This window comes from Chelonia mydas, chromosome 8 (genome assembly GCF_015237465.2).
Source record: "Chelonia mydas isolate rCheMyd1 chromosome 8, rCheMyd1.pri.v2, whole genome shotgun sequence".
NCBI lineage: Eukaryota > Metazoa > Chordata > Testudines > Cheloniidae > Chelonia > Chelonia mydas.
Window position 1 is genome coordinate 87,010,502 of NC_057854.1, and position 16,733 is coordinate 87,027,234.

Sequence of the window (16,733 nt, forward strand, 5' to 3'; positions counted from 1 at the left end):
ACACAAGAACTTGGGGTCACCAAATGAAATTAATAGGCAGCAGGTTTAAAACAAATAAAAGGAAGTATTTCTTCACACAGCGCACAGTCAACCTGTGGAACTCCTTGCCAGAGCATGTTGTGAAGGTCAAGACCATAACAGGGTTCAAAAAAGAACTAGATAAATTCATGGAGGGATAGGTCCATCAATGGCTATTAGCCAGGATGGGCAGGAATGGTGTCCCTAGCCCAGTGGTTCTCAAACTAGGTCTGCCGCTTGTTCAGAGAAAGCCCCTGGTGGGCCAGGACGGTTTCTTTACCTGCCGTGTCTGCAAGTTCGACCAATCGCGGTTCCCACTGGCCATGATTCGCTGCTCCAGGCCAATGGGTCTGCAGGAAACAGTGTGGGCCAAGAGATGTGCTGGCTGCCCTTCCTGCAGTCCCCATTGGCCTGAAGCAGCGAACCACAGCCTGTGGGAGCCGCGATTGGCCGAACCTGCGGACGCGGCAGGTAAACAAATCAGTCTGGCCCACCAGGGGCTTTCCCTGAACAAGCGGCAGCCCTAGTCTGAGAACCACTACCCTAGCCTCTGTTTGCCAGAAGCTGGGAATGAGCGACAGGGGATGGATCACTTGATTACCTGTTCTGTTCATTCCCTCTGGGGAACCTGGCACTGGCCACTGTCGGAAGACAGGATACTGGTCTAGATGGACCTTTGATCTGACCCAGTAGGGCCATTCTTACATTATGTTCGAAAAAAATTGATAGAATAATTATAGCTATTTTGCAGTTTGTTTTGAGCATGTGGAAATAATTCATTTTCCACCATATTCCCTGTTGTTTTAAATTTAAATTGCCTTTTAACACCATACATCTACAGGGTCAGATTTTCAAAACTAGTCACATACAACTGCACATATACACATGTGCACCATCTAGTTGATTGCATAAAGATATCTTGTGTGCAGAAGCAAATTAGGTGCCTATTTTGCCATGTGCATGTGCAAATACCTGATTTACTGGTGCACAAAAAGTATCCACATGAATAAATTCAGAATGCGAAATGGATCTGGGTGCCTAACTTTGAAAATCTGGCCCATATTTTTAAACACAATTGCCAAATTACATGAAGGAACACTTAGCAAGAGCAAAAATGATGAATAGGCATATGATTAAATAAATGAGAACTAAATAACTGAAAAAAGTTAAATCGCTCTGCAGCTTGAGATTTTCAGTAACAGAAATGACCAGATCTCTATTTAAATAGTCATAATTAGCACAGCTGTGAAATTGGCTGCTATAGACTGAGCTTTTCTACAATCAAAAACAATATACACAGTTAAATGTGTGAAACATGCAATAAAACTTCCATTCATTTTTGCAGAAAGTACTCATTAGTAGTGTTGATCTAAGCTAGTGCTCCATAAATATGCCGCACTACTGGATATGCTTCCATTGTTAAGCAATAGTGCTACCTAAATATACCCTTTAATAATTGTTTGCTCAGAATCCAAGTGGAAATCCTAAAGCACTTAAAATGTTACCAGAAACAGCTGATTAACTCACATGCTTGACAAACATTAAAGCCTCATGAAAATTGCCCTTGCCCTATAGAGTCAATGGACATTGTATATAAATAGGCTGGATTCAGCAGAATCCTCAGATCTTGGCTTTGCTGGCCCTCTTTCTTCCCCACTGAATTCTGATCCAACAGGCGTTAGTTCCGCAAAATGAAGGGTGCAATCCTGGGTTTGGTTTTAATCTCTCTCCTGATAGCAGTCTCTGACGTAAAAGGTGAAGGGAATTATATGAAGCTTTGTGGGAGAGACTTCATAAGAGCTGTCGTCTTCACATGTGGGGGATCCCGATGGAGAAGGCATCTGACTGACGATCCACAAGATCTATTTGGTAAGTGTTGGGTTATGTGCAGTTGGCTCACTTCTTCCCTCGTACGCATTCACAAATCTAACTGAATTCAGCAGGGGGTGGTGTCACCTGGATGCCTCCAAGGGTACAATTAGATGCTTAGTTTCTTTTATCTCCATAACATTTATTTCTTGAGTCCGTATTGTGGGAGCTTTCTTTCAGACAAGGAAGTGAAATTGTACAACTTTGCACTATGTTTCTCTGAAACTTACCTAGCTTAGGTTTGTTTTGTTTTTTTTAAATAAAAAAAGGGTCTAGGTTGAGATTTTCAAGCCAACTGTGTGCTAAACACTTAGTTTTGAAATTCTCAACCCTAGTTTTTATGTCAAGGGGGGAAAATCCTGCCCCCTTTGAAGTGAATAGAAGTTTTGCCATTGTCTTCAAGAGGCATGGCTTTCTCCCAAGATGTTTTACAGTACAAACTAATTTGCAAATTACTGGGAAGTTTCAGAAAATTCAGCAATATACATTAAAGTCATACCCATGTAATACACATTGCTAGTGATTTGGACTCAAAATTTGGGACCTTAATTATAAAGGATTAAATAAGTGAGTTTGGTTTTAGGAAATCATTCTTTCCATGTATTTTATGTTTTCCAGTCAAGCATCTATTTTCATTGAAACTCTTACACTAGTGAAAGCTTGAAACTCATGGCTGCATGCACAGAAAAAAGTTTGGCTAGAAATACTTCTGCAAAATATTTTAGAGAACCGGCCAAATGGGGAAATCACTTAACTCTGTATTAGGCAAGGAGTGGATGTTGCTGTACTTTATGATCCTTATTCTCTTTTTTAAAGAGCGCACCACATTGTATTGAGAGCTTCAAAATATTCCTTAAAATGCACCTGAATTACAAACAGCTGAGAAACAATTTGCAATACTAGGGTATAATTTTTTGAAAATCTTGGAACTATTCATATCTGATACATAAAGCAATGGCACTTGAACTGCAGGAAGGAATGTACCTTATCACAGTGATTCTCAAACTAGGGCTGCCACTTGTTCAGGGAAAGCCCCTGGCGGGCCAGGCCGGTTTGTTTACCTACTGCGTACAAAGGTTCGGCCAATCGCAGATTCTGGCCATGGTTCGCCGCTCCAGGCCAATGGGGGCTTCAGGAAGGGCGGCCAGCACGTCCCTTGGCCTGTGCCGCTCCCCGCTGTCCCCATTGGCCTGGAGCAGAGAACCGCGGCCAGTGGGAGGTGCAATCAGCCAAACCTGCGGACGCAGCAGGTAAACAAACCGGCCTGGCCGGCCAGGGGCTTTCCCTGAATAAGCGGCGGCCCTAGTTTGAGAACCACTGCCCTATCATAGTACAGTATGTTGATTTTAAATGTAATGGTCAGAATGAAGCGGCACTGTTAGTACTTTGAAACAAATGTACAGTTAGTTTCAGCCATCAAAGCAACTGCACCAACAGATAACAGATGTGTTGTCCTCACTTAAACAGCTGCACAGACAAGCTGTAAAAGAATTACAGATTCTTTAATGGAATATTAATAGGTTCTTTAATTCTCAGACATCTGTTTCAGTACAATTCTGGTGAAATAAATGTTAATGATCAGGTAAATCCTAATCATTCAGACCACAATAGACGTGCACAATGAACCAGAATGAGGTGAGAATACCTTTGACCTTTTGGTTTCTTTGGTGAAGACTAATTTATCTTTTCTGTTAGAGCTGAAAGTCTATACTAAGGATTCTATGCCCTCTAATTTTAGTTTGTTTCTAATTTTTATCAGAAGACAGAGAGAGGCACCTGCATTTGCCACGTGAAAACAGTGATTCAACAGAACCCTCGGAATATGGCATTCAGAATCCAGAACCCATGAGGGAAGAAACCCTTAACATCAAACCCCAGCCTGAGAGAGACTTAAGAGGCACCAGGCAAAAGTCTATACAAGAAAGGCGGGAAGTGGTTTCGCTACTTTCTACATCCTGCTGCAGCATCGGCTGCAGCGAAAGAGATATAAGTTCACTGTGCTAAAATGTATCAGATGCTGGACGGATTATATCCAATAGCTTTAATACATTAAAATAATCACAACATGTAGCTGTCTGAAACTAGACTATTACAATTGTGTTTCTTGAATACTAGCTTTATTTTCTGTATCACACCGAGAATTAAAGGTTAAATTTTAAAGAGTATAATGCAAAGCAGCTTTGAAATGCCTTTTTGTGATGATTGCTCAGCTCTTTGTACAAGGCATTTAACATACTTTAAATAGTTAAATTTCAAACCACATGGGCTAATATTTTCCCCTGTCCAATTATTGTACTAGTTTCAGTTTTTGTGGCTAAATTTTAATAAAGTGTGCAATGTACCATGTATGTTTCTCATTGTGCTTTCTCACTTATGAACACCCCCCAGCAGGATTACAAAGGTGGGGGTATACATAGCTAATAGCATCACTCGGAGATCAAAATCTTAGCCCTGGTCTACACTAGGAGTTGATGTCGAATTTAGCAGCGTTAAATCAATTTAACCCTGCGCCCGTCCACACGACGAAGCCCATTTTTTCAACTTAAAGGACTCTTAAAATCAATTTCCTTACTCCACCCCCGACAAGGGGATTAGCGCTGAAATCGGCTTTGCCGGGTCAAATTTGGGGTACTGTGGATGCAATTAGATGGTATTGGCCTCCGGGAGCTATCCCAGAGTGCTTCATTGTGACCGCTCTGGACAACACTCTCAACTCAGATGCACTGGCCAGGTAGACAGGAAAAAGCCCGCAAACTTTTGAATTTCAATTTCCTGTTTGGCCAGCGTGGCAAGCTGCAGATGAGTGCAGAGCTCATCAGCAGAGGTGACCATGATGGAGTCCCAGAATCGCAAAAGAGCTCCGGCATGGACTGAACGGGAGGTACGGGATCTGATCACTGTATGGGGAGAGGAAACCGTGCTATCAGAACTCCGTTCCAGTTTTCGAAATGCCAAAACATTTGTCAAAATCTCCCAGGGCATGAAGGACAGAGGCCATAACAGGGACCCAAAGCAGTGCCGCGTGAAACTTAGGGAGCTGAGGCAAGCCTACCAGAAAACCAGAGAGGCAAACAGCTGCTCTGGGTCAGAGCCCCAAACATGCCACTTCTATGATGAGCTGCATGCCATTTTAGGGGGTTCAGCCACCACTACCCCAGCTGTGTTGCTTGACTCCTTCAATGGAGATGCAGGCAACACAGAAGCAGGTTTTGGGGATAAGGAAGATGATGATGATGATGAAGTTGTAGATAGCTCACAGCAAGCAAGTGGAGAAACCGGTTTTCCCAACAGACAGGAACTGTTTCTCACCCTGGACCTGGAACCGTTCTTTATCTCTCTGTGTTATCCTCAGGAGATTGATATCATTCATGGTCACCTGGTTGAAATAGGGTGCTTTTCTTAAGGGGACATTCAGAGGTGCCGTTCCTGCTGGGCTGCTTGCCTGTGGCTGAACAGAAATGTTCCCTGCTGTTAGCTGGGGGGAGGGGCTAGCCACATGGTGGGGGGAGGCAAAATGCGACCTTGAAACGAAAGCACATGTGCTATGTATGTAATGTTAACGGCAAGGTTTACCGTGAAAGAGTGTACCCATTGTTCTATAAAATGTGTCTTTTTAAAATACCACTGTCCCTTTTTTTTTCTCCACCAGCTGCATGTGTTTCAAGAATCACAGGATCGTCTCCTTCCCAGAGGCTAGTGAAGATTAGAAGGCAAAAAAAATGCACTCACAATGAAATGTTCTCTGAGCTCACGCTGTCCTCCCACACTGACAAGGCACAGACGAATGCGTGGAGGCAGACAATGTCAGAGTGCAGGAAAGCACAAAATGACCAGGAGGAGAGATAGTGGGCTGAAGAGAGTAAGTGGCAGGCTGAAGAGAGGGCTGAAGCTGAAAGGTGGCGGCAGCATGATGAGAGGAGGTAGGATTCAATGCTGAGGCTGCTGGAGGATCAAACTAATATGCTCCAGCATATGGTTGAGCTGCAGGAAAGGCAGCTGGAGCACAGACCGCCGCTACAGCCCCTGTGTAACCAACTGCCCTCCTCCCCAAGTTCCATAGCCTCCTCACCCAGATGTCCAAGAACGCGGTGGGGGGGCCTCCGGCCACACAGCCACTCTACCCCAGAGGATTGCCCAAGCAACAGAAGGCTGGCATTCAATAAGTATTAAAGTTTTAAACTTTTAAAGTGCTGTGTGGCCTTGTCCTTCCCTCCTCGACCACCCCTCCCTGTGCTTCTCTCCTCCACCGCCCCTCCCAGGCTACGTTGGCAGTTATCCCCCTATTTGTGTGATGAATTAATAAAGAATGCACGAATGTGAAGCAACAATGACTTTATTGCCTCTGCAAGCGGTGATTGAAGGGAGGAGGAGAGGGTTGTTAGCTTACAGGGAAGTAGAGTGAACCAAGGGGTGGGGGGTATCATCAAGGAGAAACAAACAGAACTTTCACATTGTAGCCTGACCAGTCATGAAACTGGTTTTCAAAGCTTCTCTGACGTGCACTGCGCCCTCCTGTGCTCTTCTAACTGCCCTGGTGTCTGGCTGCGCGTAACCAGCGGCCAGGCAATTTGCCTCAACCTCCCACCCTGCCATAAACGTCTCCCCCTTACTCTCACAGATATTGTGGAGCGCACAGCAAGCAGTAATAACAGTGGGAATATTGGTTTCGGTGAGGTCTAACCGAGTCAGTAAACTGCGCCAGCGCACTTTTAAACATCCAAATGCACATTGTGACGAAGTTCCTGCTCTACCTTGGCGGGTCTTGCGCTTATTGGCGGATTTGCTCACCTTGGAGCTTCACGGCAGCCCTCAGCTTGGCCGTTTTTCTGAACCCACAGTCCAGGTCGACTCCTCCTGTGTCTGACCAGGAGTTGGGAGGATTTGGGGGAAACCCAGGCCTGCCCTCTACTCCGGTTTCCAGCCCAGCCTGTGGAATGCAGCTGTCTAGAGTGCCTCCTGGAACAGCTGTGCGACAGCTACAACTCCCTGGGCTACTTCCCCATGGCCTCCTCCCAACACCTTCTTTATCCTCACCATAGGACCTTCCTCCTGTTGTCTGATAATGCTTGTACACCTCAGTCCTCCAACAGTCCGCGTTCTCACTCTCAGCTCCTCGTGCCTCGTGCTCCCAGCTCCTCACACACACACCACAAACTGAAGTGAGCTCCTGTTTAAAACCAAGGTGCCCCGATTAGCCTTCCTTAATTGATTCTAGCAGCTTCTTGATTGGCTGCAGGTGTTCTAATCAGCCTGTCTTAATTGTCTCCAGAAGGTTCCTGATTGTTCTGGAACCTTCCCTGTTCCCTTACCCAGGGAAAAGGGACCTATTGAGCCTGGGGCTAATATATCTGCCTTCTATTACTCTCCTATAGCCATCTGGCCTGACCCTGTCACAACATTCTACCACCATTCTGCACTTGCTCAGCCTGTAGTTGAACAGCTCCTGACTACTTTCCAGGCTGCCTGGGTACGGCTTCATGAGCCAGGGCATTAAGGGGTAGGCTGGGTCCCCAAAGATAACTATAGGCATTTCAACATCCCCAACAGTTATTTTCTGGTCTGGGAATAAAGTCCCTTCCTGCAGCTTTTGAAACAGACCAGAGTTCCTGAAGATGCGAGCGTCATGTACCTTTCCCGGCCATCCCACGTTGATGTTGGTGAAATGTCCCTTGTGATCCACCAGTGCTTGCAGCACTATTGAAAAGTACCCCTTGCGGTTTATGTACTCACCGGGTTGATGCTCCGGTGCCAAGATAGGGATATGGGTTCCGTCTATGGCCCCACCACAGTTAGGGAATCCCATTGCAGCAAAGCCATCCATTATGACCTGCAAATTTCCCAGGGTCACTACCCTTGATATCAGCAGATCTTTGATTGCATTGGCTACTTGCATCACAGCAGCCCCCACGGTAGATTTGCTCACTCCAAATTGATTCCCGACTGACTGGTAGCTGTCTGGCGTTGCAAGCTTCCACAGGGCTATCGCCACTCGCTTCTCAACTGTGAGGGCTGCTCTCATCTTGGTATTCATGCGCTTCAGGGCACGGGAAAGCAAGTCACAAAGTTCCATGAAAGTGCCCTTATGCATGCGAAAGTTTCGCAGCCACTGGGAATCGTCCCAGACCTGCAACACTATGAGGTCCCACCAGTCTGTGCTTGTTTCCTGCCGCATGAACCTGCCCCATTAGCAAGATGATGCCCGCATTGCCAGGACCTGTGCTTTGAGAGAAGTCTGTGTCCATGTCCTCACCACTCTCGTCACCGCGCTGATGTCGCCTACTCGCCTGGTTTCACTTTGCCAGGTTCTGGTGCTGCATATACTGCTGGATAATGCGTGTGGTGTTTAATGTGCTCCTAATTGCCAAAGTGATCCAAGCAGGCTCCATGCTTGCCATGGTATAGCATCTGCACAGAAAAAAGGTGCGGAATGATTGTCTGCCATTGCTCTGACGGAGGGAGTGGCGACTGACGACATGGCTTACAGGGTTGGCTTACAGGGAATTAAAATCAACAAAGGGGGTGACTTTACATCAAGGAGAAACAAAAACAACTGTCACACAGAATGGCCCCCTCAAGGATTGAACTCAAAACCCTGGGTTTAGCAGGCCAGTGCTCAACCCACTAAGCTATCCCTCCCTCTGGTATTTCACACAGGACTGAATCTCCATTAAAGTTTTCAAGGTGCCCCTGACAGACCTCACCAAAACAATTGTCAGCCATTGATTTCACAGAGGGAGGGAAGGAGGGAGGGAGGAGCAAATGAATACAAAACAAATCTGGTCTATTTCTTGTTTTGATCCACTCCATCTATCTTTTACATCTTTGGCTGGCAGCAGATGGTACAGTAGCACTGCAAGCCATCCTCATCTCCTGCCTGCTCTCCAAAAGATGGTACAATAGGACTGCTAGCCATCCTCATTTCCTGCCTGCTCTCCAAAAGATGGTACAATAGGACTGCCTGCAGGACTAAAGAGAATGACCTGATTTAGTCCCTGCACCCATGTCTGCTCAGGTGCTCCTGACCGACCTTACCGAGGCGGCCAGGAACACCTTGGACACAATGAGGATGGTTTTCAGGCCTATTGCACCATCTGCTGCCACAAGGCAAGGGGTTGCTGCTGCTGTGTAGCAATGCAGTACCGCGTCTGCCAGCACCCAGGAGACATACGGTGACTGTGAGCTGAGTGGGCTCCACGCTTGTCGTGGTATGGCATCTGCACAGGTAACTCAGGAAAAAAGGCGCAAAATGATTGTCTGCCATTGTTTTCACAGAGGGAGGGATGGAGGGAGGGAGGAAGGGCCTGCTGACATGTACCCAGAACCACTTGCGACAATGTTTTTTGCCCCATCGGGCATTGGGATCTCAACCCAGAATTCCAATGGGCAGCGGAGACTGCGGGAACTGTGGGATAGCGACCCACAGTGCAACACTCAGGAAGTCGATGCTAGCCTCGGAAGCACTCCGCCGAGTTAATGCACTTAGAGCATTTTGTGTGGGGACACACACAATCGACTATATAAAAAAGATTTCTAAAAAACCGACTTCTATAAATTCGACCTAATTTCGTAGTGTAGACATATCCATAATGCCTTTACAATATGGGTATCAGAACGAAACTTGGATTCAAGCACCCACACACAACATCAGACTTGCAATATCAGATCAGACCAGTGATCCATGTAGTCCATTGTTCAGGCTCCAACAATGGCCAGTACCAGAAACTTCAGAGAAAGTTGCTAGAATTCTCATAATGGATGATTATGGAATAACCTGCCCATCAGCAAAGTTTCTTCCTCAAAACCCCATCAATTCGTAGCTGGCTTTTGCCCTGTGCATAAGGGTTTGTAGCCCTTATACTTGTATCTTATTGTGAGCTGTTGGTGTGCCAATAGTTCTCCAAATAAAGTCTACACAAGGTCAATTCTGGATACAAGGTCAACTTTGCCCTCTTACAGCGAGCTTGAAGATACAGTTCCGAGCTCAAGGAGGTACATTTCCTCTTGTAACTAGAGGCAGACTTCAACCAAGATCCCAGAGTCAAAATATTTTTTTTACCTTTATGCACCTTAAAAAAGGACATTTATCCAAAAGCTCTAAGCATTTTGGATATTACTTAAAAATACGTATCAAAACCCCTCCACTGCAATGGGACCACAGCTATATCCTCCAGTATGACCCAAACCAGCAGGCCAAGCAAACAAAAAGCAAGAATTACCCTCCCTCTCCAGCAATTCACCAGCTTCCCAAGTCTCTCCCACTTTCAAATTCCTTGAATAAACAAAAGGTGGCTGGCAGTTTGCCCTGAAGATCATTAGATCTGGCGTAAAGTTTTTCAAAAGTACTCAAGTGGCTTAGGAGCCTGAATCTAATTTTCAAAAGTGACTTAGGCATTTAAGAACCTATGGCCAGGTCTACACTAAAAAGTTAGGCTGACCCAGCTGTTTGGACTGTTTGAAGTGTGGACATAACCCAATTCCCACTGACTTTCATAGAGACTTAGGCTTTGAAGTGCTTAAGTCGCTTTTGAAAATTAGACTCAGGCTCCTAAGATACTTGTGCTGTTGAAATTTTACCCTGAGGACATTTTGATTTAAGATTATGGTAGGAGAACTAGTTTATAAGCTATGGGGGCAGCCTTAACTTCTGTGCTCTGACTTGGCTATTGGAGATAAGGTACAGACAGCTCTAACTCCCTGGACCAGCTGGGCTCTCAGGATAGCTCCTACATAGAAGAAAAAACAGTGCTTGCTTGGGGAGTTAGATAGGCACCATTGGTGCTAGAAATATAACCCAGTCAGAAGACCTGGTTGTAACACAATTAAATTTTGTAGCATGGATGGTACCTCCTCATGCCCCCATAACCAGGCCAAAGCCTTAAGACTATTCAAAGCTTTTGCCCAGTTATAAGGAAACCAGGAGGGGTTCCAGCCACCTTCAATTTTTAAATTGTGTTGTAGTTGGACCAGGGGAGTGTTGACAAGCAGACAATCCTGACATTAAATTGTGACAATATGGCACAATGGTCGATTCAGTCACTGCCCTTGATCTGTAACATCTGTGCTATTCTAGCAGCGAAACTCTCCTGAGCACAGAAAGAGGAATTGAGCCAAATTGCAGGGCTCCACTGAGGCCAAACGGCTTTCACTTGGAACAAGTTCTGCAAAGGGATAAGAATGAGGTGAGGTTTATTAAACCTCATCTGCTTTTCTAACTAGTGTTTTCAAAAACAAAACACACTGAACAACCCATTTTAAACAGATAGCACCAAGGAGAAGTTCAGAACATAAAAAACGTGTATTAAAGATTAAGTAGTAAACCTAATGCTGCAATACCGGCGCAGAAGAGATCTACAAGTATACATTTATAATAATCAAATGTATAATCAAATATTAGATAGTTTTCCTTTACAGTATTAGCAGTGATTGGCCCAAGATTAAATATTCATAAATGTAAGAAAATTAGTACTTACCTTAGATCTTCTACAGCAATGGTTCTCAATTACTGTACCCCTTTAAGACGTCTGATTTGTCTTGCATACCCCCAAGTTTCACCTCACTTAAAGACTACTTACAAAATCAGACATCAAAATACCAAAGTGTTGCAGCACACTATTACTTAAAAATTGCTTACTTTCTCATTTTCACCATATAAATTATAAACTAAGTCGATTGGAATATAAATATTTTACTTACATTTCAGTGTGATACTTGAGCCTGTTTTTCACTTGTGAGCCTTATCTGAAGCCTGAGCTCCAAGGCAGCGGGGCTGAAGCATGTAACTTGGCTTTGCGGGGCCCTCTGTGGCATTGGGCCCCGGGCGATTACCCTGCTTGCCACCCCCTAAGGCCAGCCCTGCACTTGCAATCCCCCTAAACCCATCCAATGACCCCACCCCGGGGGGGCTGCACACCCCAGGTTGAGAAACACTGATCTAGATTAGTTGAGTACCCCTGAAAGACCTCTGTGTATCCCCAGGGGTATGTATACCCCTGATTGAGAACCCTAGTTCTACAGAAGTCTTAGAGGCTTTTTTACCAGATATTTACCATCTTTTGGAAACACCTCTGCTTCATCTTATAGAAAAAGGAGATGAAAGCCTCAAAAAAAGCAAATGATCCATGGAGTAAGGTACATCAGCTAGTTAAGCAACGAGACATTTCAGTGCTGTAAAAGTTAGGGCCTGGACACTCTACTACAAGATAAAACTGAATCCCCTGCCATATCTGGGTATGGGATATATATATATATTTACGGTTCAATATAACTGCAGTATATGATTTTTTTTTATGTTGTAAAGCTAAGTTTATTTAACATTAAAACCGGTTGGTTCATATTACAGATGCGGCTGTACTATTTTCACTTTTGCTAAACCATAGCTACTTCTGATAGAACATTAACTATAAACCCACATGGCTCTATGCATAAAAATAAATAGAAACCAGCTCAATTTTTCTCAAATGCTAAGAGAGATTTATTTTTGATGCTTTAGAAAGTCACTTAATTTAAAACCTATGTTCTACATATTTTCTTTCTACTATAAAATTAAAACCCAAACAGACCTGCTTGGAATCATGATATATTGTGATCTTCCATGAAAATTCTTGGGTAAGCTTATTATGGGAGCGATATGTGCATGAATATGATCTAATCCATTCAATATATTCACAGGTCTCTGAAGTGCACAGATCTAAAATGCAAGCTGTGTGGAAGGTGGACTTAATCAAGTGAAATTGACCTGCCTACCATATAAGGCCATTTCTCCCCTCCTCCTCCCACAACCCTGTGAGGTTGCACTCCATATGCTTTATGAAAATATGCTTATGAATGTGAATATGATGTAACAAATATGCTTTATGCAAAAGGTCTCTTGTAAGTTATCATTACAAAGCTTATAATCTACTGAGTGTGTTCATCCTATTTGTTTGCAGGTATTATTTCTATGTCTGAAGATATAATAAGATATAAACTTGTATTACTGATGTAAACATATTAAGTGGAAGCCATTAAGGGTGCTTCAGAATTAATGAACTGTAAATGGCTCTGTTTACTTGCCCAGGAAGAATGGAGGCTGGGGTCTTACAGTGACATGTGACCATGTCACCTGCTAATGAAATCCATCTTAAATCTGGTACTTTTCCATTTAAGAAGAGGGGTGGGGACCCAGAGAGACAAAAGATTCTTGCTTTGTGCCAAAGCTATAAAAAGGGGTGGAGCAGAACAGAGGGGGCAGCCAGTCATGAGAAAGCCCCTGCTTAACACCATAGATGTCTGCTGGAACTAACAAGGACTGTAGAAGGGGAAAGGATTGGGCCCAGACTAGGAAGGAGTCTAGTCTGTGAAAGAAGCTTATTAGAATATCTCTGAGGGTGAGATATTACCTATAATCAGTTTCTTAATGTATTAGGCTTAGACTTCCGTGTTTTTGCTTTATTTTGCTTGGTGACTTACTTTGTTCTGTCTGTTATTACTTGAAACCACTTAAATCCTACTTTTTATACTTAATAAACAAAAGTGATTTTATTTATGAACCCAGAGTAAGTGATTAATACCTGGGGGAGCAAACAGCTGCGCATCTCTCTCTATCAGTATTATAGAGGGCGGACAATTTATGAGTTTACCCTGTATAAACTTTATACAGAGTAAAACGGATTTGTTTGGGGTTTGGATCCCATTGGGAGCTGGGTGTCTGGGTGCTGGAGGCAGGTAACCTGCTAAGCTAGTTTTCTGTAAAGTCTGCAGCTTTGTGGGCGTGGACCAGACCTGCGTCTGTGTTGCAGCAGGCTAGCGTATCTGGCTCAACAAGGCAGGTTCCGGAGTCCCAAGCTGGCAGGGAAAACGGGCTCAGGGGTAATCTCAGCACATCAGGTGACAGTCCCAAGGGGATCTCTGTGACCGAACCAGTCACAACCCCACCTCTGCAAAATCAAACAAACTAATTGGGCTTTACCCAGCTACTTGGGGGTTAGGGGTGTGAAAGCATGCATCCAAATGACCTCCACTGGATTCTGTGCTCCACAACTCCCTGTGCCTAAGAGCTAGTTTATCAGAGCTCTTATGACATAGATCTGGATAGCATTATCAGGGATCAGACAGTGTTAATTCCTATAACTTCATTTCCTACTTTTCTCCCCCTTCCTCCACATTTCTTCAAATAGAAAAGAAAGAGTTTAAAGTAATACAAAACCAAATATTACAGAACTTAGCAGGAATAGCTAGAGGTTCTAAACTGCAACATTCTGGCTTCCAAATACTACACAAAGAACATTCTAAGAGCACCTCCCTGATAGCACATGCATCCAATAATAAATAAAAAGGGGATTTATTGTACCATGCTATGTTAGATTCAGAGAAGTATATAAGAGAGTTCAGGCTCATCTGTAATACAAGAGTACTCTCATACGATTTATTTGGTTGGGGGGCGGGGGAGAAAGGAGGACACAAATATTTGAGGACTGAAAGATAGCTTCACCCAGAACGTATGCCAGTTTATAAGGACTTGTCAGAGGAGAGGAAGGAGAATAGGCAGTGCTCACTGGGAAGAAGGTATTGTGATGACTTCGGGGAGTGTGCCAATTCAATGTTCTCTGTGAGGTAAAGTTACCCTGAGGTGGAAGCAACTCCTGCTACCCTTCAGGAAGAGTCCCCAAGAGCCAAAAGAAAAGGGTTTTATGGTGCAAGGATGCTGCATCTCCCTATACCAGAAGTTTGGAACCTGGCCCAAAGAAATGTAATATAAAGGGTTTTGTATGAGGTATAAATTCCATCTTTGTCCACAACTCTTTTTGTATCAATGGGGATTCCATAAGTGAATCCAGAGCAGCACATATCCCTAATATCTATATATTTTGGTTTCAGCATTTAAAATGACCTCATGCTCTGCCTTAGTGGTACCCTGATGTAACAGTTAAAAATCACTTGGTACATTTGGGCAGAAAATGGTATCTGGCAATATGTCAAATTTCTTATGCTATTTAAACAAAAGTGTTTCCTCTTCTATTCTGAAGTTGTCATCTCAATTTTTCTAGGTAACTTATCAACTGTTTTCAAGGTGTGTATTTGTAGGTATACAAATGACAAGGAGCAAAACAGATAGCACAGTTTAAGCCTTTTATGAAACTAAGGCTTTGTCGACACTACCACTTTTGTTGGTAAAACTTTTCTTGGTCAGGGGTGTGAAGAAAACCAAACACCCCTGACTGACATAAGTTTCACCGGCAAGAGTGCTGGTGTGGACAGCGCTATGTCGGCAGGAAAGGCTCTCCTGCCCACATAGCGAACGTTGCTTGTTGTGGGTGGCTTAATTATGCCACTAGGAGAGCTCTCTCCTGCCGGCATAGAGTGGCTACACACAGGAGACCTTACAGTGGCATGGCTGGTATGGCTGTAGCTGTGCCACTGTAAGGTCTGTAGTGTAGACACAGCCTAAAAGATAAAGGTGAGTAGACAAGGATTTAACAGGATTTCTATATTAATCCAGAAACTATAAAGAAATAAAACCACCTTAATTAAAAACATTAATTCCAACTCTTGCACAGTGCAGTTTTAACTAATTGATTTTATTATAAGTAAAATAGAAACGGAATTTCATATACATACCACAGATTAGACACATTGCTGCTTACAGTCCAATAAAACATTTCTAAACATAATGAACTGTTATTATCTGTCATGATACTTATCTAGATTTTCCTCAGAGCTCTTAATTCTTACTAGTTAAGAGCCAAAATCCTCTCATTGAAAAACAAAAACAAATAATGATACAAGCTAATACAGTGATATGTGGTTCTAAAAAACAATTAGAGTCAACTGCAAAATGTCATTTTAGTATGAATCATTTCCTGTGGAAAGTAGCAAGAGTAGAAAATGGTTTAAGTGTGCATGATTATTACATTTACCACTGAAAGGCTTATTTCACCCTTTTTAAAACAAATGTAAGCTGACTGTCTTCTAACAAAAAAAAAAAAAAAAAACGAGGAGTCCTTGTGGCACCTTAGAGACGAACAAATTTTTTGGGGCATAAGCTTTTATGGGCTAGAACCCACTTCATCAGATGTATGAAGTAAAAGATACAGGAGCAGGTATAAGTACATGAAAGGATGTGGGTTGCTTAACCAAGTGTTAGGTCAGTCTAATGAGATAAATCAATTAACAGCAGGATACCAAGGGAGGAGAAATAACTTTTGAAGTGGTAAGAGAGTGGCCCATTACAGACTTCACTGGTGAAGCGAAGAAACAGACTGACAGAGCCAGAAGAGTACCCAGAAGTCACCTACTACAAGACAGGCCCAACAAAGAAAGTAACAGAATGCCACTAGCCATTACCTACAGCCCCCAACTAAAACCTATCCAGTGCATCATCAAAGATCTACAACCTATCCTGAAGGACAACCCCTCACTCTCACAGACCTTGGGAGACAGGCCAGTCCTCGCTTACAGACAGCCCCCCCAACATGAAGCAAATACTCACCAGCAACTACATATCACACAACAAAAACACCAACGCAGGGAACAAACCCTGCTACAAACCCTGGTGCCAACTCTGTCCACATATCTATTCAAGGGACACCATCAGAGGACCTAACGACATCAGCCACACCATCCAAGGCTCATTCACCTGCACATCTACCAATGTGATATATGCCATCATGTGCCAGCAATGCCCCTCTGCCATGTACATTGGCCAAACCAGACAGACAGTCTCTACGCAAAAGAATAAATGGACACAAATCTGACATCAGGAATCATAACATTCAAAAACCAGTAGGAGAACACTTCAATCTCTCTGGTCACTCAATAACAGACCTCAAAGTGGCAATTCTTCAACAAAAAAACCTTCTAGAACAGAC

At 43.7% G+C, this 16,733-nt stretch overlaps 1 protein-coding gene across 2 annotated transcripts; it reads left to right on the forward strand.

Moving 5' to 3' along the window:
• Window positions 1-1,638: 1,638 nt before the first annotated feature.
• INSL5 (insulin like 5) lies at window positions 1,639-4,227 on the forward strand. 2 transcript variants are annotated; one of them, XM_007063455.3, is made up of 2 exons: window positions 1,639-1,887; window positions 3,647-4,227. In XM_007063455.3, the coding sequence occupies exons 1-2, from the start codon at window positions 1,710-1,712 to the stop codon at window positions 3,889-3,891; spliced, it is 423 nt and encodes a 140-aa protein (XP_007063517.1). In that variant the 5' UTR covers window positions 1,639-1,709; the 3' UTR covers window positions 3,892-4,227. The 2 variants fall into 2 exon arrangements, with proteins under 2 accessions (XP_007063517.1, XP_043377347.1); XM_043521412.1 differs by having other exon boundaries at window positions 1,661-1,887; window positions 3,650-4,192.
• The last annotated feature ends 12,506 nt before the right edge of the window (window positions 4,228-16,733 follow it).

Bases quoted from the DNA above. Each gene is read 5' to 3' on its own strand.
- INSL5 (XM_007063455.3), top strand. From the start codon at position 1,710: ATGAAGGGTGCAATCCTGGGTTTGGTTTTAATCTCTCTCCTGATAGCA. The intron at 1,888-3,646 runs GTAAGTGTTGGG...AATTTTTATCAG, and splicing joins CGATCCACAAGATCTATTTG to AAGACAGAGAGAGGCACCTG.